Raw genomic sequence first — 21,079 nt, 5'->3', positions numbered from 1 at the left:
CTGCATTAATTTCAAGTCCCTCTTCAGGTTTCCATGGAAATAGCAGAGAAGTGTGCTTATATTCTTGGCATTAAAATATTCATAAAAAGGGATAAAGAGATGGTTTAAATGACAGATGCTGTATTGCTGAAGCAGGCATTCAAATTTAGGGTTCTTGTCTGTAAATGATCATGGGTGTAAGTGAATGCCTTCTGCAGAGAGCAGGCCCAGAACAAATTCCTCACAGCAGTAGGAGGAGGGATAGGCAGGACAAAACTGACCTGCAAAGAAAGCAGGAATGGAGTGCAAGATTTCAGAAAACGATAAAATAAAATGCTGCTAAGGTTTAGCTATTAGAAGTTGAACCCTTTCTCAAGGGAAGAGAAGATTATTTAAACTTACAGAATTAGTTCTGTTAACTAAAAAAAAATTGCACAACTCCAGACTATTTAATTAAATTTTGAGATCTTACCTGTATAAATCTTCTGATTCCTTTCAGTTTTTGCAAATAGAATATTTGATACAAAACAAAATTTAACCCTTTCAAAAAGGCTCTCCTACATTTGAACTCTTGAGTATGTTTAATGTTCTAAAGTAACTATAAAACCTCAACAATATTTTATTCTTAGAAACTCTAACTGGAAGCAGGAAATACACTGACTTATCTGTATTTTTATTCATGACTCTTACTCAGACTAATTCTTTTGGTTGTTTAGTCATTATAGAGATCTGAATCTTGAGCACTACTAAAATTATTCTAGTAGTATAAATAAGCATTTATATTCTAGGAAATCTGTTTTCCTGATTCAAAATCTGAGGTCTAGTCCCTAAAAGGCCATTGGAGGGGCAGATTCCACTTTGGCCATCAAGGAGAATGGAGTACAGTATGTAGTATAAGGGCAACTTTTACAAATCTATGAAAAACAGTCAGTAAATAGATGTATAATTTAAAAGCTTGCTGTTAGAACATTTACTGCAGAGACACTTGGTGTGGTTTTCATTTTCCAAGAACAAAAGTATTTTTAAAATATAAGTTTATGAAAATAAACACTTCAATATGTGAAAATACTGTCCCTTTTAATAGTGGAAGTCAAGAATGTTGTATTAGCTTATTTGCATGAAGTTACTCTCAAAAAAACAGATGACCACTGCATACTAATGAAGCTCTATCCAAATGTTTGTTAGTCTTTGTCTATAAAATCACCCTGACTTCTGGAATGTTTATTGGTAAGTCCTTTTTTTGAAAGACATTTAAACAAGGGTAAAATGCCAGCCTGCTAAACCAATTATCCAAGCTCTGCATGCAACAAATACTCTGGGACATTTTAATGCTAAAAAAGTGTTTGAAGAAGTATCTCTTTCAAAAAACATCTTTTTTTTTAATAAGCCATACACATCTGGAACCGAGAAAAGTGAGACAGACAAGGATAATTAAGCCACTGATGCAAGTTGATAGAAAAATCAAGAAATAAATCCCTCATCTCCACTGCTCTACCACAGGAAAGGAATATTATAATATAGAAAAGTTTAAGAATTGTTGTAGTAGAGTCACTGCAGATATGCTCTTTTGACTGCCTCTATGAAGCTTAATAACTAAAATTTAAACAATAATACACACCCTCTCATACACAATTCTGTACTATGATGCTGCCATTCAGGCCTCAGCTCCTTGAAGGGCAATGTATGACATAAATACCAACACTGAATCAAGAGGAGCACATCAAAAGGAGCAGCAAGCACTTAGAGGAAGTATTTGTCATCTGCTGAACAATGAGAGAGAACAGCAGGACACTAAACAACTCTTGAAGGGAGGATCCTTTGAGGATACATGAGGGGATTTAGCCAGCAGTGGCTCAGTCATTCTTTCTGGAAGGTGCATTTGTCAGTCATGTTACACTTTTATTTTTTAAAAACTTATCTTCTTTCTCCCACCAGAAATGCCACATGCCCTAATCAGAGCTGTATGACACAGCTACCACTTTATCACTTGATTTTAAGAGCAGTGGAGGTATTTTATGTCCAGGATTTATTACTCACCATAGAAAAACCTGTTGGTTTCCAGCTTGGACTTTTGGATAACCATGTAATTTCCCTGTTGTTCAGAAGATAATCATCTTCATAATAGAGAAAACAGTGGAATTATAAAAGCATTTGTCAAGCTGTTCCAGAAAACTCTGGTCACTGCTCAGTGAACATGCCCTAGAATCCTTTGTGTAAAGCTGAGAAGCACCTTGCAAAAGTCCTGCATGGGAAAAGGGTTATATTTTTCTAAAACCTTCACATCAAGTTGAACCTGCAACTGACTGAAATCATACCATCTGTAAAATCCATATTCAATATAATTTTCAACTTAGTCTCTAACTAATCATTCCCAGTTATCTTCCATTCAAGACAGATACTGGCAACTTCAGAGCAGAAAACCTCAAAACATGGGACAGGGCTCCTCAGCAAAAATACTACTGCATAAATGTTAAAATCAGATTTCTTGATCTTCCTGCCTCTAGTGCAATATTGGAAACTAATTCATGCTATGTTTAAGCTAATAATGGTTCTTTAAGGTGGGATAAAAATGAAGAAAAAAATCAAGCTTATTTTCAGAGTTTTATGGATGGGAAAGAGCTCAGATACCAAGCAATAAAGAGTGGCAGGTACTAGCAATCTACCATATGCATGTCCTGTAAATTCAACACATAATCATGTGGGTGAGCCAAGACTTTATCCTATAACTCATCTTGTCTTTGCTGGCCAGCTGCACCTCACTTGACGTTGCCCTGCTGTGTGACTGATGGCCTTTTAGCAGGAGCTGTTATTGATCTATGTCAGCTTCAAAAAGTGACATTGTGATATTACAGACTGGGGATGAATTCAGTGTACCACAGTCATGAAATTGGTTATATTGATGAGGGAGAATGATTGAAAAACCAAACTGGGGAAAGCCAGATTTTTTTCTTCTATATTTCTTAGCTGTACAGTGCCTCATTTCTCTCTGATATTGTGCAAGAACTTCCCTATTTATATTGTACCTATGCATTGAGCAATTCAACAAATTGCATATAAAACTGATTTCTAAGTAGGAAAGTCAGTTCCATTAGTCAGAAAGCAAGATATCATCCAGGATCTATTTACCAATAAAGGAAACAATTGAGAATGTTCAGTATTAATAAAGAAAATTCATACTAATAAAAATTAGCAATTTCCTCACAGCAAATAATGAATCCAAAGAGCACAGAAATGCAGAAGTATTAATCAGGAAAGCAAAATACAAAGAATTAAAATCTGGTGCCTGGTTTTGCTCATATTAAAATCAGTGGCAGTAATATTTTCATTCATTTTGTTGTTTAAAAACTACTTCAATAAAATGAAATCATCATTTACAATATAATCTGCTGAAATTCTGTACAATTTCCCAGTACTTCTCCTTCAGTAGAACAAAGATTTCAACTGTTAAGCTATGTGTATGATGATATAAATATAAGGATTTTCATCATCTAGTTGTATATTTTACAGGTTGCTTTCTTAAGCCACTACACCCATCCAAGCCAGGAGCAAGCAGGTTTCCCAGGCAAGTTCCTCCCCACTGGCTCATCTTTTGGCACATGGGGACAGCCAGCCCTGCTCTGTGCCTTTAAAATTTCCTTCTTGAAGGATGTGCAGCTTTCCTGGCCTCCTTTGCCCTTCAGGATTGTGCCCTCAAGGCACTCTGTCAGCCAGTCTCCTGAACAGGCCAAGTGCAAGGTGTCAGTTCTGCTGAGCTCCCTCCTTGCTTTCTGAGAATTGCAAACTCTCACTTTGGGATTGCTGTGCCAAGGCAGCCTGCAAGCAGCACATCACCCACCAGCTCTGCTATTCCTTCTGCAGAGCTCCTGGGCACCCCTTGAGCACTCCAGCTGTGCCAGCCATCCCAGCACATTTCTGTGATGGCAGCTGTGTCAAGGTTTTCCTGCTGTGCTGTGCCTTCCACCTCCCTGCTTTGTTGCCCATGCTCTGGGTGTTGGGTGTGGATGTGCTTCACTTGAGCTACTGATCCCACCATCTTTTGGGGTAACAAGCACTAATTCCTACACATGACCATTCTCAGGCTTTTCCATGATCTCTAACACATCAAGAACCTTTATGTCTTTGCTGCCACCTGGATCAGCCTTAGCTGCCAGAGAAAAGTTGGTTCGGCCTCTTTCCTAAAAATATAGAATTAATCCCCCACTCTTTCAAGTTGGTATTTATCTGACCCCACTTCCAGCCATTTGTTCTTTGCCTTTCTCTGTTAGATTACATTTTTCTTTAAATATTGAGCATTTTTTGCCCCTTCAGGTATTTATACACTGAGCAGGTACTTCATTTTTTTTTGCTCTACAAAACTAATTAAACTTTTGAAGCCTTTTGAAATGCTGTAAGTCTCAGTCTGAATTGCTGGATAGCAATGACAGCCACATGCTTTGCAGAACACTGTCTCCAGGATATTTTAGGCACAGCCACAAAGCATTTACTCTTGTCAACTCTTTTTTTTTTTTTTTTTTTTTTTTTAACGTCTTTAACCTCCATTGTTAACCTCTCACATTTCCAATTCAATTGGATTTTTTCCTTTTTCCATGTGTGGGTTGTTGAGGGGTTATTTATTTATTTATTTATTTCTAATTCCTACTTTGATTTGATCTCTGAAGAACAGCAAAGGCACTCAGCAAGCTCCTGTTAGAGCCATCCCTCTTTGTGGCACTGCCAGAGGAATGCACACTATCACACTGCACCTAACAGAGGCTTTACAGAAATTAGTGTACTCTGACAAGTCCAATGACATCCCTAATCAGCATTACCAGGGTGCTACTGCATTAACATTTACACCAGTGGAATTCCAGCTGGTCTGGGGAAATAGGAATGGAAATAAGCTCATTGCTGTGGCAGAGTTGCAGTGGGAAGGCTCAGGCTGCTGGAAGCACTGGGAGCTTTGGCAGGACCCTGCTGAAGGAATTGGGAGCAGCTGTGCCACCCCAGCGCTGTGCTGGCAGGGAATCAACAGGGGAGTGGACAGCAGGGTGCCAAATCTCGCCAGGCTGTCCTGGAGGAGGTGCAGCTCTCTGACACCACCATGGCCTTCTACAAACCAGTTTAGACACAAGCTTTCTCCCCATAACTGAGACACTGAAGGATTCTTGCTTCTCATTTTATGCTAAGTTGTCTTAAACTATCATCAACAGTTTATTTTTATTGATGGGAAATGGCTGGGAGTTGGTTCCTAGATGCAAAGTAAAATATGGCCAATCAGTAAATAATGGGGAAAAGTACACAGAGAATATGTGGAGTATGTGTTTTGAAAGCAAGTTGTTTCAATTAGCTTAGTAATGGAAAGAAAGGACAGTATCAAGCTTAAATGTCTAAAAAATAAGTGACATGAGTTAGAGAGCTGAATTAATTGGAGTAGAGGAGTTATTCATTGTCTGCTAATTTTGAAGTATAATCAGGGGACACTGTCATTGGTTGACAAGTTAAAAGTTTAACTGAGCATATTAATAGCTTTCAAAAAATGCATTTTGATGCTCAAAAATCTTTCCCAAGATACAGGCATACGTATTCAGTCTTAGCAGCACACAATTAAAAAAAAAAAAAAAGGCTGAAAGCAGTAAAACTGCAGCAAGGGAAAATTGCTAAATCTCTGCAAATGTATAAGATCTGTTTAATGCCCAAGATTATTTAATATCTTAGCTAATGACAGAAAGAGTAACTATAGTCACAGATATCATTACATTAAAACATGCCACGAATGCAGGCCAGGATTAAGACAACAATATAGCAGAATTAGAATTAATTTCAGCTGTATGCCAAGTCACTGAGATGTTTTAAAATTCATGTAATTCAATTGCAGAATTGACAGAGAGTAGTCACTAATGATCCTTACAAAGGCAACAAGCAAAATGAGTTTCAAGTTCGGTAAGAGTTTTGCTTCCACAGAATATTTTAAATTATTATAAATGCAAAAAAAAAAAAAAAAAAAAAAAGGAACAAAGAAAGTTGTATCTGAAAAGGCTCTAGTCTAGATGAAGTGCTGCTTCAAACTGCCCTGTGAGAATATTTGTAGGTAAGGTTTAATGATCAAATACTTGTATTTGCAAAACTTTATAGCTTAAATAAAACTGACCACCTCTCCAGCAGCCTATAACAAATACCTGTATTTTCTTAAGTTGTAAAGTTTCTGTCGGGGGCTGGAATGGCTACGTTTACCCATGCTAACTCAGCCAGACCATGCTGATAGTACAACCTCCAAGTGGTTTTGTCAGTGTTGCACTGATTGGTATAAAAGGTTATTAGGATGATTACCCTGTAAGGGTATTAGTGTAGAGACAGTAGACAGATTAAATAATAAATTTTTAAAAAGAGAACATGATGAATCCTGTAGCCCTCCAAGAACAAGAATGCTCAGGGACAAGTCCATAGCTAATGCTTGACCTGGCAAGGTTGTTGATTTGATCTGCAATCTAAATTACTGACTTGTAATAATGGAAAAAAGTTCTGAGAAATCCACCACCACCAATACTCACTCTGAAGCTGTATTAACAGCAAGGATCCTCCACTGTTCCAGCATTTCTGCTTGTTTTTAAGGCTAATTGGACTCCACTACTCTCTCCAGGGTTGGCATACCACAGAGAGTTGTTACAGTTTATGCACCTACAAAAATAGCCCAAAGTAGCTGTTTTTCTAGACCAGGATGGAATTTTCTTTTTCTTTTCCCCTTGTTGGCACATTTCTATTCACTGTGATTGTTAAGTAGACAAAATAGAGAATTATGAGAGATGATATCAACACTTCTCTACCCACTAGATGGATTCTAAGTTTCTAAACTCAAACCACGTTATTCTTTTTGTGCCATTGGGCTTCAGTGGTATCATATTTTCATCACAAAGAAGTAAAACTGATTGCCTGAACTATGCCACTCTACTTCATATGCATTAAGTTTCAGAGAATCTAATTCACTTCTGAAGATCCAACCTCTACATGTCCAAGAAACATATTTTCTATGAGCTAGGCCAGGCTTGTCACATGTGCCTCACAGCCCTAAAATTATGTATCATTCCTTACTTTTTAAAGGATTCTTCGAGGACAGATTTACAACTTGCTTTTAAGTAAAGGATTTGCAATAGAGACATCTAGAGACTTGCACATAAAGATGACAACATGCTGTCAAAGAACCTTGGATTACTCTGGTGTATTCCTCTTCTTGCTTGCTATAACCAGTTCTCCAATTTCACTTGGATCTTTCCTAGGACAGTGTATTTGGGAAGATGTTCCTGGCTTTCCAACCTCATTGAGAGAGGCAGAGACATTCAGCTCCTTTCCTTCAGAAACTGGTTCTTTATCCAATTGATATTATCCAGTGTATGTGATCAGCTCCTCTGCCTGGCAGTGGCTTTCTGACTTACTACAATTCTCCCAGTGCTTGACAGGTGCCTTGTGTTCATGTGTATCGTGGCTGCTTTAACTCTGCAGAGCAGAGCAAGCAGAGCAAGCTTTACTGCCTCTACACTGACAGGTATTCCTGGAATTAGTTGGGTTTTGCTTGAGGTTTTTTTCCTTATTTTATAGTTTGAAGAGCAACAGTGTTACTGCATCACTGAGATTTTAACTTAAGTTCTGTTTATTCATGCCAGTACCCATGTCTTTCCACCTCAGAACTATTCTGAGCCTGAAGTTCATAGGATATTTAGGAGCATTCTGCCACTCCTGATGCCTCAATGATTTATTTACCTCAGTGCTGTAGTGCTTGGAATTCAATTAAAAAATCACAGCAAAGCACCTTGCCTAGTCTAGGAGTTTTGAATGCAGCCAGTCACAGAGACCAAAACCAGAGTTACATCATCTCTCAGGCATTTGTCTTGGGGTATTTGAGCCACTGCCTGCTGTTACCTAAATACATCAGGAAATCCATTCATCTAATTCACATAGAAGTGTGACAACCAGCCCTGGATACCAAAGCACACAAGTACTGCCCAGTAGTGTCCATTACTTCTGTGCCATGGTTTTCCAAAATAGGTAAAAGTCTTTCTAGTTTTGCCCTCATTAATTTCTTCTAATTAAGCCTACTGCTCTACAGTGACAAAAGTACTTTATTTATCTGCAGGTTTCAATATGGGGTTATTTAGGGATTAGTCTGTTGACATGAAATAGATAAACCTCATAGCAAAGCTTCACAGGCTTTTATAATCTGATACTGGCATCTTCCTGCAATCAGACAATGGCATTAGAATGGGTTTATTTTTTGTATTTCATAGTGGGGCACATTATCATATTTATTACTTTTTTTTCCAGTTAGAAGAAGTAATTCAGTGAACATACAGACAGAATGATTTGCCTATAAAGTCACTGTTAGTGTCTGAAGTTACATAGAATGTAAAGTTCAGGGTATGGCAACAAATCCAAAATATGAAAAGTTGCTGTCCCATGTGTTCTGTGTGAGAATAGCCACATAAGAAGCATACAATTATAATGAACAATGTAAACAAAAATAAATATTCAGACTTGGGAGAGTATCTAGCAAAAAACCTTCAAATTGGCAGTTGATCAATCACTTCCTGTTATGTATATACATTATTTTACTGCTGTTTACATTTGGATACAAGTCTTGAGGCTGGAATTGTGATGCATTACTATATAAAGTTAAACTTTGGTAAGGGACTATATATATTACTTCGTTAAGTACAAAAAGGCTAGAATCTCATTTGCAGTGCTGAAAGATTACACACATGAGTGCTGAAGTCATCTAGGCTTTGCTCCCACACAAACTTCACTATGAAACATCTTGAAATGGAAAAGCTTCATGAAAAAAATGGAACAGTTTTAGGTCAATCTTTTTCTAGGATTCTCAAGTGACTTAGTTTATCAGAATAATGTTTTACATGAAGTTTTACCAGTGATAATAACAGGTGCTAGAAGGGCTGTGGGTACACAGATCACAATTTCCCCTCTGTCCTGACTGTTAGTATTAGCATTGCAGCAATAGAGCTGCATGCCAGAAGGGATTTTTAATACCCTGAATTACTCAAAAAGCTGAACTGTCAGGAAAGGCAAATAAGCCCCTTAAGTATTTGGCCTCAGGGGAGAAAAAAAAGGAAAAAAAAAAAAAAAGGAAGAAAAAATGTTACCAATGTTGTTTACTTGATAAAAAATTCCTGTCAGAAACAGAATTTCTGTTCAAAATTCGTACAATTAACATATGACAGAAAGCTCCCCAGTTATTATTAGATAATTCAGAGGTTCCATTATGATCCCAGCAATTAGTGTTGCATGAGGCCTACTCCAGCCTGAACTGTTTGCTGCAGCATTTTGACTTTTTCATCTGCATCTCCCTTTTAACAAGATACGAAAAAAAGTCCTCAAAAAGCCTAAAATTTAATTTTTGTATTCATTTGCAGTGGCTGTAAGAAATAAATTACTTGTTACCTGCAAGCAGTTTTCCTCTACCATCATGTTTCTAACGTTACTGAACCAGTGTCATTTTTAGACCTGCAAAACCTTTACTTGGTATCTCCTGCACCACATGAATCTCTTGTGACTACTGACCTCAAGAATTCTCAGGCACACACTCATGTTTAACTCAGTTCATTATGCACTTTATTATTGCATCTTTAAAGTGTTTCTCATACTCTCAAACCCTGTTGCAGCTGCAGGCTGTGGAAGAAAACCATCTGTGGGAATGTATAGAGGACAGAGCTGGACAGATGGGGACACTCACAGAGAAACTGCAAGAATTCTTTTCAAGAGGGCAGGCAGCAGCATTGATTTCTGAGAGTACAGATTATTTCATATTCTCTGGCACACATTCATTTAAAGAGAAATTGAAATAAAGATGAGACACTTAGATATTAATGGGTAGTACCTTCGAAGTGCAGGATGCAACGTGGAAGAAGGTAAAAAAAAAAATTAGTTGATAATGTAACATTATCAAAGGCCAGAGCTGGCATCTTAACATGTAATAAAAGATAGAATGGGTCAATCAGCTGCTAAAGTACCATGAAAAACAAGACAAGTAATTTATTTGACATAACAGAAAAGAAATCAGCATGGGATATGAAAATTTAAAGCAACCTTCTCAGAGTGCTGGTCAGGAATCATAATCATACAATGAATCAATAGCAATCCAAAGGTATTCTACAATTTTGCAACTGTGTCAAAAGAAGAGACAGCTGTTATGTGGTTGAGTCATGCTAACTAGCTATGGTGCATGGAATGATAAAGCTATATTTATTACATTAGGTAGGGAAAAACCTCCCAAGACATTGTAGAAATGAAACCAGACACAGATCACATTTCCAGATAACCCTAGATAAGCAGGACAAATATTGTTACAGGGTGATGGAGCACACAAGGTGGAGGAAAAAAAGTGAATCCTAATTCTTCATGTATCTTTGTCTGTAGGAAACAGCTAAATATCACATATGTGAAAGAGAAAATGCAAAAATACTCATTTGTCCAGGTCTACAAATTCAGGTGATGTTGCTCCTAGGAGTGATGTTACCCAGAACAAAGCATAGCAGGAGGAAGACAAAAGGCCCTGAAAAAGTCAGCCTTCCCCTTCTGTTATTTGTTTTTTGGCAGAATAAATTTAACTTAGTCACTTAAAATGACACACAAAGGAAAAGTTGTCCAGGCAGCTGATAGTTTGGGCATTATTTTTGTTCTCCCTTCTGCTCACTGGTGTCACTACAACAATCTCACCCTCAGCAGACTTCACGACTCAGCTATAATCAGAGCCCAGTGTGCAGAACTGGTTTTCCCCTCATTTTTACCATATCTGTCAATCATTACTTCAACGCATCTTCAATAAAGACAGAGTTCATGCACAGCATTTCTCCACTTCTGTCAACAGGATCACAGAAGTTTTCATATTCATACAGATCATTTGCTCAACTTTCACAGTTTATAAATCAGCTAGATTCTTACATGCTCTCTCAAGCAGTAAGTTATGTTTGGCAGTACACTAGTTTTATTTAGCAGCTCTCCTCAGCACAGATAGTACACTAGGAAGCATTTCACATTCTTCAACTCTGTAATTTGTAGGGCTTTTCTCATGAGTGGCAGTCTCAGTGTTGCAGTTCCAATAATGTAGCAATCTAGGTACTGTTGTTGGTCCTGTATGGGCCAATGCTCATAAGGATTTTTCAGATTTATATTGATTTTTTTTCCCTTTAAGGTAGTTCTTTTTGATTTTTAAATCTGAACAGTAAGGCATGAAAAATCAAAAGGATTGCAAGAAGCTCCTAGTCAGGATCTAGATGTAAAATACTTTTTCTAATATGTCTGAAAATGACGAGAAAGAATTAGTGGCAATGTTTCTTTCCTGTCAAGAGGAGGTTACTAAACATAAAGCAGATACAGAAATCTGTTACAATAGGAAGGCACTAATGCCAAGACAAGAATTTCCAGATAATGAAGGGTAAGTCCAGGCACAGAACAGTGGAATGGCTCATCAGAATAGTACAGAGAAGAAAATAGAAATGTTTATAAACAGCACAGCAAAATCACTGCAGAAGATAAGAATAGGGAAATATTCTATATGTGTAAAGCTACACTGACAAAAAAGGGGCCATCACGTGTTCCTACCCACAAACTCCCTCCTCTTAAATAGCATGTTTTACAAGGCTGTCAAAAAAAATAATTCCAAGTAAAACCCCTGTGAAGCTCAATTCAGGCAATTTGAAAGTTACAGCAAATATGTATTTGTGTATCTGTAAGCATTCGTATACTTCCCATAGCTACTGAATTTGCATGCTGTGAAAACCAGAAGCTAACAGCATTAAAGATTATTAAATGGGAATGGCTGTTCTTTGGATAAGGCAAATCAGCCATTTAACCAAAAACAATCAAAGAAAATTTTAAATATAGAAATATCCTACTAATTTAAAAACATGTTTAATTTCTTTTAAAAATTAATTTCATCCCAAATTGCTATTGAAAATCCCGGAGAAAAAAAAAGGGGGAGGAAACTGTTGCTTATTATTTTACCTTTGACATTTCCCAGGACATTCATGGTGTCCAAATGAACCATCCCTACACACCAGGATGTCACTACTGCCTACATTTTTATGTGGTGTTTGAAGTAACAATTAACCATGTAAACATTTAGCTAAAGGCACCAGAAAAATAATAAATTTGCTGTCATGTGAAGAGCACCTTGATTTCCCAAAAGTAACATTAACTAACAACTCTGTCCAATGGGGAAAACTGTCCAAATAAAGGAACCATAGCTTCTGGGTGTTCATAATGATTGGGGATAACTGCCTTGGGAGGGAAGGAAGCGGGGGAGATAAAAGACCAAGTACTGGTGAAGGAGAAAGGAAAAGAAGGAAAGAGAACAAGGAGCGGAAGGTGCACTTACTGTTTGGTTATCTTCATACAGCTTCAAGTCATACCCACTCAGCTCCACACAGAAAATTATTGCTGTAACCCCCTCGAAACAGTGGATCCACTTTTTGCGTTCAGATCTCTGTCCACCCACATCCACCATTTTGAAAGTCAGCTCTTTGAAGGTGAACTTATTTTCTACAATCCCTGTGGTCATGTCCCGAGACCGCAGAATATCTTCCACCGTGGGGATGTAGTCCAGAGCCGCGATCCGTTCCAGGTCGTTCAGGTAGTAGGCGGCATTATCCTCCAGGTGGTACTCGTTGGAGCGGCAAAAACACTCCTGCACGCCAGGGTCTGCCCACAGCCTCTTCATCACCCCCAGCAGCTCCGGGGTAATCTCACCTTTGCTCTCAGCTGGGCCTGTCAGGGCAAAAAGCTGCACTGCATCGTATGCTCTGTCAGGATTGTGGAATTCTATCTTAAGGGTGGCCAGAGCCCGAATGATACGTGTGAGAGAGTCAATTGCATTATAGATAATCAGAGGTTTGTATTCCTTACAGGCCTCCAAGTTAAAGCCACCGCTATGAATGATTTTCATCTGCTTTACGATAGTGCTCTTCCCAGAATTGCTGGTGCCCAGGAGGAGCAGTTTAATCTCCCTCCGTTGTCGCTGGCTCTCAGAGCGCAGGTGGCGGTCAATCCTACGGGACCGCCGCGCTGCCTCTTTCTCCTCCGAGCTTTGCCGACATCCCATGGTACAGCAGGCAGGTGCAGAAGGGAACGGGTGCAGACTGGCTCACTCTGTCTCTCCCAAAGATCTGCGGTGTCTCAGTTCTCGTGCCAGGTACACCCCCACTGGAAAAAGGGTCACTGTCTGCTACCTGATGGTCCCCGATCCTACAGCCACCTAATTGAGTGCCAGCAGGGGTGCAAACACATGGAGGTATGCAGCCACAGAAATAGTCTCTTCAGTAGATCTCATGGCACTCCCCTTCCCAGTGCATAAACTGTGGCACATTCCTGTTAATGACGGGGCTCTTCCCTTTGCCACAGTTTGTCTGGGACCATCAAATACCCATTTCTGTTCTGCATAATTATTTTGCTGCCTTCTGTCCAAAGGTAAGAAGCAGCACTTTTGCCTTCTCTGCTCTAGCCTTTTCTTCTGATCGTGTTCTCTGGTTGCTGTGGTGATGCTGCAAGATAAAGCTGAAGCTCTTTTCACTGGTACTGTACTTGTTTTGTTTCTCTTCCCCCACTTCTTCAGCTGATCCAGTTCAGCTCTGTAAATCTGTGCTTTCCACCTGCCAAACAATGGAAAAAGAAATGAATGAGAGACTTTGCTTCCTTGAACCAAACCACTCACTTTTTCCTCCTCTTCTAGACTTCTAAACTTTTTATTATGCCAAATGGAAAATAGAGATGGAAAAATATGTAAAGAAAAACATCTAAAATTATAGTAAAAGCATAGGGACAGCTGAAGCTCGCAGACTAAGAAAATCTGGTTTCTGAACAATAGTAAATCAAATCTCCCTTTCAGCCTTCTGTGTTTTATTATCTAAACCTACATGAAAACAAACAGTGCTGAGCTGTGCCCCAATTTCTCCCTCAGCAAGAGCTTATGGCAGTGCTTTTCCTGCATAGTTCTGTTCTGGCTTGATTGTCTGAAGTAGAAAATGAAAATGCACAGCTACTTTTCCCAACCTCTCTATTTATATCAATATATTGTATGCAGACAGATATCTTCCTGAGTTTTTCTCATCTTATCTATCTCCACTGAACATTTGAATAACTAAATTAAGAAACAGAAGAAGCTGATTGACTTTGCTTCATGAATTTGGGAAAGGAAGAGTTACTTAGCTTTGTAACAGCTCTTTTCTTTTTACCCTTGGAGAGCAGTATTGTTAAACACACCTTGCTTGCTAAATCAATAAAGAGATGCAAACTTTGTAAGCTTCTTTCCATAGCCAAGCTAAGTGTTATTGAGCCTCCTCTCTTTCCATTTCAATACAGGAAATTCTGAGCTACAGTAAAAGGGAACAGTGAGTACAAGGTGAGTTTTTCATCTAAGAAGCACAGGAAACACCATCCCAAGCGAGGGCAGAGAGCTTTTCAGTGACTGTTAGAGCAATTATTCTTTCCCAGATTAGAGTTTAAGCCTACTAGTTGGAAGTCTGCAGAAGGCAGCAGCAGGAAGCAGTTCCCTGGCAGAGGGAAAACACATTACTAACAGCTGATTGGTGATCATTTGCCTCTCTACTAGGAAGGGCTGGCTGCTCCCACCAAGCTCTGAGCACAGTGGGCAGCAGAATCACAGATGTCACAGCTTCCTCCCCGAGTGCTGCCTCAGCACACCTTGGCACCTCTCCTGCTGCTTGCTCACTTGTGCCTGGAGGCTCCTCAGTGAGTGTATTTGCAACCCAAAGTACACAGCACTGAAATCCTTACAGAAACATGCAGAGTCTACTAAAGAAAACTTTCTACTGCATTTGAATAAAACTAAGCCTCCCAACACTGTTTTTAAAGTTGCCCTACAAGCCTTTAGAAGTTTTCCTGCTTGAATTTACCAATATTTATATGTAGATGTGACAATAAATTAAAATACATGTTAAAGAAAATGATTCCACACTAGCAGGAGAGAGATAGAATGTTCCAAGCCAGATGTTGAGCCTCAAGCTTTTGTGAGAAAGGAAGTATAACTACAACTACTTGTCACTTCATGTACTTAACTTTCTAGCTAACCATATTCTAGTGGTTATAAGAATATGGTTATATAATATGGTTAGAGTTATATTCTAAACTAATCTTACTCTGAGTTGTTCTAAACTATCCAGTCAATACAGTCAGCTCTCCATAGCAGTTTGAAGTGCTTGTCTCTTGTCTTTGCCTGTAGGGACCACAGTGCTTGAGCAGGCTGGCAATTTAAGCATTTTTGGTATCTTAAATGTAAAGAAATCCAAATCCTTTGCCCCAAATGCACTATGTATTGCTCTTACCTGGTCTGAAATTCTACAAGAAAGTCTTAATATCAGCTGTATTTATCTTACTTCTCTTTGTATGACAGCACATTAGCATTTGAAGAACAGATTAATCAGTGAAAAATTTAAAAAATCATGTACACATTCATAGAATGGCAATTAGCACAACTTTATTTACACTGAAGATGTGGAAAGGAAAACCCTGCTAAGTGAAGAGTTACACTTTCTTCAAATAATTCCTTTTTCCAATAATCACAGAAAATGAAGAATTAGAGTTGAGGAAACTGTTCCTTAATGAAAAACTTTCTAGTCATGCAGAAAGAATGAAATTTCTGTATTAGATATCAGGTCAGATTCTTATTTTACTTATATAAAAATCAGGGTTGCTTCCACTAATCACACTTATTCTGACACGTTCAGGACATTTCAAACTGGTTCTCCTTTAATCCTCATCATCACAGCCTCATTTTCATGCCATTGATAAAACCATTTGCTATATTCTTTATGACATTTTCTATGTATCATGGTGATTACAGATGAAGAATTTTGCAAGAAACACATATGAGACTCCCTCTTTTTATTGTATCTCCATCCTGAACAAAAGAGGCTTGTTAGCAACAAGCAGCAAGAGGACACAATATTCCTGCCAAAAGGCAGCAGTGCTTAGGATCAATCTGGAGATTTCATGACTGTATAAGATAAGCAGATCTTTTTTAAACTTCATGTTATTTGCCTCAAACACTTATGACAAATGGTTGGGTAGAAAGACTCTCTCAAGAATAATTTTTTGTTTTCATTCAGCTCATACATTCTGTAGAGGATTTCGTATTGCATATTTCCACAACACATTCAGATGCATTGTTCATCTTCCACAGTATTTTACACATCAACTGTTTTGTTTGCCATTCATTAATATGTTTAACACCAAAAAAAGGTAAGGTAGGACTTACAGTAGAAAAGACCAGGAGTATCAGGAGTATGTAAATACACATATTAGTAAGTTGCACTCACATATTAGAGTGCAAATTAGTTTTACACTCCCAAATTTTTAATTTTTTTTTTTACTTCTAGTCATTCCTATTGCATACATTGCAATGATATTTGGATATCATTATTTCAAGTAGTAGAAGACAATGAGGTGATCATATTATTTCTTTGTAAAGCAGAGTAGTAAATACTATTTTCAAATGGGCACTACAGTGAGAAAGTTTGTTTTATTTGAGTAAGTTTTCCCATATAGAGTGAAAAAAGTCTCTCATGTTCGCAATCAATACTTTTTAAAAATCAGGAAACTTCACAAACTATTACATTACTTCCTTGGCTACACACAGATGAAATTCCACTTACCAGGTTTACTTTTTCTTGGAATACACTCAGAAAATAAGGCAGTCTAGAATTCATTGGGTTTTTAAATCAGATTTCATATTAAACATAGAAGTGTTTTATGGCTGTAAGTTTCTTATTAGGTATGTGTGTTTTCAGTTACTCTACTGGAAAGCCCTATTGTTTCCTTTCACTTGCACACTTGTCTAAAGTTTGTTTAAAAAATCTTATTATTCAAATGACCAGATGATACAGTACCTGTGTGTCTAAACTGACATATTTGCCTTCTCCTGACAACTGTATGCTCAAAAAGTTAAGAAAACATGGATTTTTTAAGTCTGACAATATAGGTGGGCTATTTTGCCATGACCAGAAGAGACAGCTTTTCCCACAAGATAAGATTAATGTGCCCCAAATCCTGACCTAATGGTGATGTATTTCCATCATCAGAAGAGGAATGCTGCCAGTTCCTGGAGTGGGAAGGATACCTGAACAAAATTCTGCACTGGTTGCTATGTTAAAGTGTTGAAGCCCATTAAGCAGAGCAGCTGTTCAGTGCTACCTTGTTCTGAGCATCCATTTGTAGCCAATAAAACCAGTCATTATTGTTGGTTTCATATCTAGGCTTGCTCTTTGCCCCTATCCATCACTCCCGACTTGTGCAAACTGATCCATGTGTGTGTGTAATATAAACATGCCTTTTCCCAGCATGTTCCCAAATCATGGCAGCAGATGGAGAAGAGGCATAGGGAAAGAGAATGACACACCAGCACGATTCCATTGTAAACACTTCCATAAGGAAAGATCCAAGTGTTGTCTCTGGATTCATTAGCTACTGACACGTCACCATGGAATGCAGAGTTACTGAACCTGCCTGGAAAAGTTTCCCCTGTGATCTTGTAGAGAGGCAGTGACTCCTAAGCTGAGAACAAAACCAGTGGCTGTGACTGTCACAGCACAGACTGTGCTACAGCATGCTTCTGGCAGCAGGAATTTCAGCTGCAGTTGTAATACAAAGCTGTATTATCCCTCAAATGCAAGTGGTCTGATAATTTAGCTTCATGACCACCAGCCCACTCATACTGTAAAAAGCAAACTCAAGCAAATCTAGCAAGAAGTGGCACAGAACTTATATAAGACTTCCAAATGTAAGCCAAGCTACTGTAATCAGTTTCTAATGATTGTACACATCCACTGAGAATTCCTGTACTTTAACAAAACCTTATTTCTGCATGTTTTAACTTTCAATCTTTTCTTATACTATTAATGAAGGAGAAGAAGACACAAGGGAGTGTGATATACCAGGACATACCCAAGGCATTTACTGAGGAAGAAATCAGGTGTTCTACTAAGCAGGTTTTTTTTTTGAGGGAGAGAGAGAAAAAGAAAGGAACTGAGGCTCACAAAAAATGGGAAAATGGATCCAGATTTTTTAATCTGGGAAGCATCCAGTAGAGTCCCAGACATGCATGCTGTAGAAATATAAGGCTGAAATAACTTCACAGAAATTAATTTACTGTTTAATGTATGGTGATTGAAGTCCATTATTGCAAAAGAAAGTTATTTTAAACCTATGGTCGCAGATATTACTGACATTCTCTTTATACAGTCATTGAAAACTGAAAGACAAGGAAGTAAATTCAAGTTATGACAAAACTTTTAATTACACAATAAGGTACTATAATCCCACCCAAAACAAAGGATGGGCCAGATGTTGTTGTTGGACAAGAAACAGCAGAGAAAGCTTTGTTTAAGGTTTATTTATTGCAGCAGTTAAAACGTGTGTTCTGTCAGTCAGATGAGTGAAGAAAGAAGTGCCATTATTTAATTAGCTGAGTGCTTGACTGGACACTACCAAGTCCTGTCCCGTTTTGTGATGGAGGTTCTTTGTGATGTCAGTTAACTCCCTAGACCACATCTTTTCAAATATGATTTCTGCTTGTTCATTTCTTAGATGCCCAATTTGAGATTCTGTTTGTGACAAAGAAATGCACTGAGTTTTCAAGTATAATCGGCTTCAGTGATAGCTGTGCTCTAAATATTCAAATATTGAATAAATAATATTTTTTCACTTGATCCATCTTGATCTCTATTTGAGAAATAGGGCCTAACCTCTATACCAACTCCCCAAGGTAGAGCCAAGAAATTATTAATGTCTGTGCAAAAGATACCAAAATAAGAGGAATAGCAAAGTCAGTCAAGAAATGCATATCCAGAGCACAGGACCTCGGCCACAGAAAACAACAAGAAATAACAGAAGGTGTTCTGTAAGGATGGGATTCGTACAATAAAGGTTGTCAAAGAAGGTGAAAGGACAATTAATTTTAAAATTTAATTCAGAATTCAGTCCAAGGCGGGGCATGAGAAGGGCACTGATCAGAACTGGTGCCATCAGAACTTGCTGTCACCAACACTGGCTGTCACCAGCCCCAGCTGCTTTCAGCACCCTTGCAAGAAGAACAATTGGTAGGCCCATTAGATTCTCATCTGTTGATTCCCACTGTGATTTTATAGAAATACTCAGGTTTGAGGCATTAAATCTGAACTCAACTAACAGAATTGCCACCTAGGGATACCATTCTGTGATACATGGCAGAAGGAAGGAAATAATGGAGAACTCCAAAAAACCTACTTACTAGGTAGGCATAGACCTATCAGTATACAATTGTGCTTGAAATGAGGTAGAACAGATTTACTGCAGTGAGATATTATATTCACTAGCTTAAACATCTATGTCTATTGTTTGGAAAATATCCAACAAACTTCAGCAGTACCACAACACAAATTATACTGGTTGGGGATATCCACCAGCTAAGTGTATCACCCAGCCAAAATATAGCATTCAGGCTTCATCTAAGATTTTGGGAAACCTAAGAAGTTACAGTGAAAACATAGTATTTCTTACAAACCAAGTATTCAACAAGAACCTATTGGTTATTTTTCTTTTAACTGTGTGCACCCCACTTACTAGACGAAGTTGGAAACATAAATCCTGTGAAGCATTAATATTTAAAATACTTGGTAGTTATTCAAATTATGATGTGGTCTCACTGTTTCACAGTAGTTTGTGGATTTTAGCAACATCCACAAACTGCTGTGAAACAGTGAGAAGCACCAACACAACCAGACATGAGACTGACTGACTCTTGAATAGAGCCAGATTGTACAGAAGTTCTGTTCTGAGCTGCATGGCCAGAACTCCAGAGCAGTGCCAGTGACTGCACAGGGAGCTGCTGTGCTTCACAGCAGTTTGACTAAGCCCAGAGTCTGCCACAGCAGCCACTTTAGAGGTGACCTTTAGATTGGCATGAAAAAGCATTACAAGAACAAGAATATTACAGTGGGTCTAACAGTGGGTGTGCAGGAAGTCCTGGCTGCTAGACAAGGGTGAGAAGAAACAACACACACAGCATCTGCTTTAGGGATGTACAAACATCAGACTCGTTTGGAAGTGTGCAGTAAAGCAGCAAACAAAATGCAGGAGCCACTCAGTGTTTTGTGAGCACCTCAGGTGATGACAGCAGTGGAGGTTATGTCTTCATTAGTGCTGCTGTTTGGCTTGTGTCATTAGTGGGACCATAACCCTTATGTAGGTGATTCAAGAGCTAAGACTCATTTCCACAGGGTTGTTGTTTCATGAATCTTACAGGGCTAAGGAGATTATTTTATCACATTTTTTAAAAAAACAAAAACCACTAGTTAGCATTAGATTTGTTCATGAATGTAACGATAAATTTCCTGTCACTCATCCAACCTTATTGCATACAATACCTTGTGAAAAATAAGGGGATTTTGGTATTTATAGCAAAAGAAATTTTAAGAGGGATTTGTAGCAGGAGAACAGTATAGCCTTATGCACAGGAAGAAAAACTTCCTTTTTCAAAAGGTGACACAATAAACAAAACCATGCTTGCTATAGCTGTTCCAGTGACAGGCATGAGCTGTGGGAGTCTCTGTAGTGAGAACATGAGAGTCTGGGTACAGATAACAATGTCCTGAAGACAGGAAGTTTGTTTAATGCAATAGAGAAAAGCAGCCAATAAAAATTCAAAGATTGAAGCTCAAGGCCAAGCAAGAGGCAAAGAAGATGGTCCAGTAAATGAGAATCCTGGAAACAACAGATGAGTTTTATCTGTGATGTGTAAGAAAGCATCTTGGGGACAGAAATATATCACAATTCTTCTGCTGGTTTTAGGGAGAGGAGCTGGAGGAAGGGCAAAGATTAAGGCAAGGAATGAGAGAATAAAGTCACAGAAGCTAGGTGAGATTTCTAGGGTAAATTGAATGGTATATAAACACAGGAAGCAAGAAATCCTGCATCCATGAAAAAAAGAAGGAAGAGATAGCAATAGAGGAAGGAAAGATGAGGCGAGAAGAGCAGATGGGCACATCTTACTATATCATACTGGCATAAGATCAGCAGAAATCTGCACACACACAGGAAAAAAAAAGACCAGAGGGAAAGGATTGACTCA

At 38.4% G+C, this 21,079-nt stretch overlaps 2 protein-coding genes across 4 annotated transcripts in view; one reads left to right on the top strand and one right to left on the bottom strand.

The window, feature by feature from the left end:
- The window catches only part of RSPH14 (radial spoke head 14 homolog), an 81,120-nt gene that overhangs the window by 21,520 nt on the left and 38,521 nt on the right, over positions 1 to 21,079 (top strand). The window lies entirely within an intron of this gene.
- GNAZ (G protein subunit alpha z) overlaps positions 1 to 21,079 on the bottom strand; it is a 50,050-nt gene that overhangs the window by 15,485 nt on the left and 13,486 nt on the right. The window contains exon 2 of the mRNA XM_033075679.2: positions 12,338 to 13,607. Coding sequence (XP_032931570.1) covers positions 12,338 to 13,060 — 723 coding nt within the window. The 5' untranslated portion in view covers positions 13,061 to 13,607. The remainder of the gene's footprint in view (positions 1 to 12,337; positions 13,608 to 21,079) is intronic.

Source organism: Catharus ustulatus, chromosome 18 (genome assembly GCF_009819885.2).
Source record: "Catharus ustulatus isolate bCatUst1 chromosome 18, bCatUst1.pri.v2, whole genome shotgun sequence".
Classification (NCBI taxonomy): Eukaryota; Metazoa; Chordata; class Aves; order Passeriformes; family Turdidae; genus Catharus; species Catharus ustulatus.
Note: the sequence above shows the minus strand (reverse complement) of the source record. Positions and strands in the feature narration are given on the sequence as shown.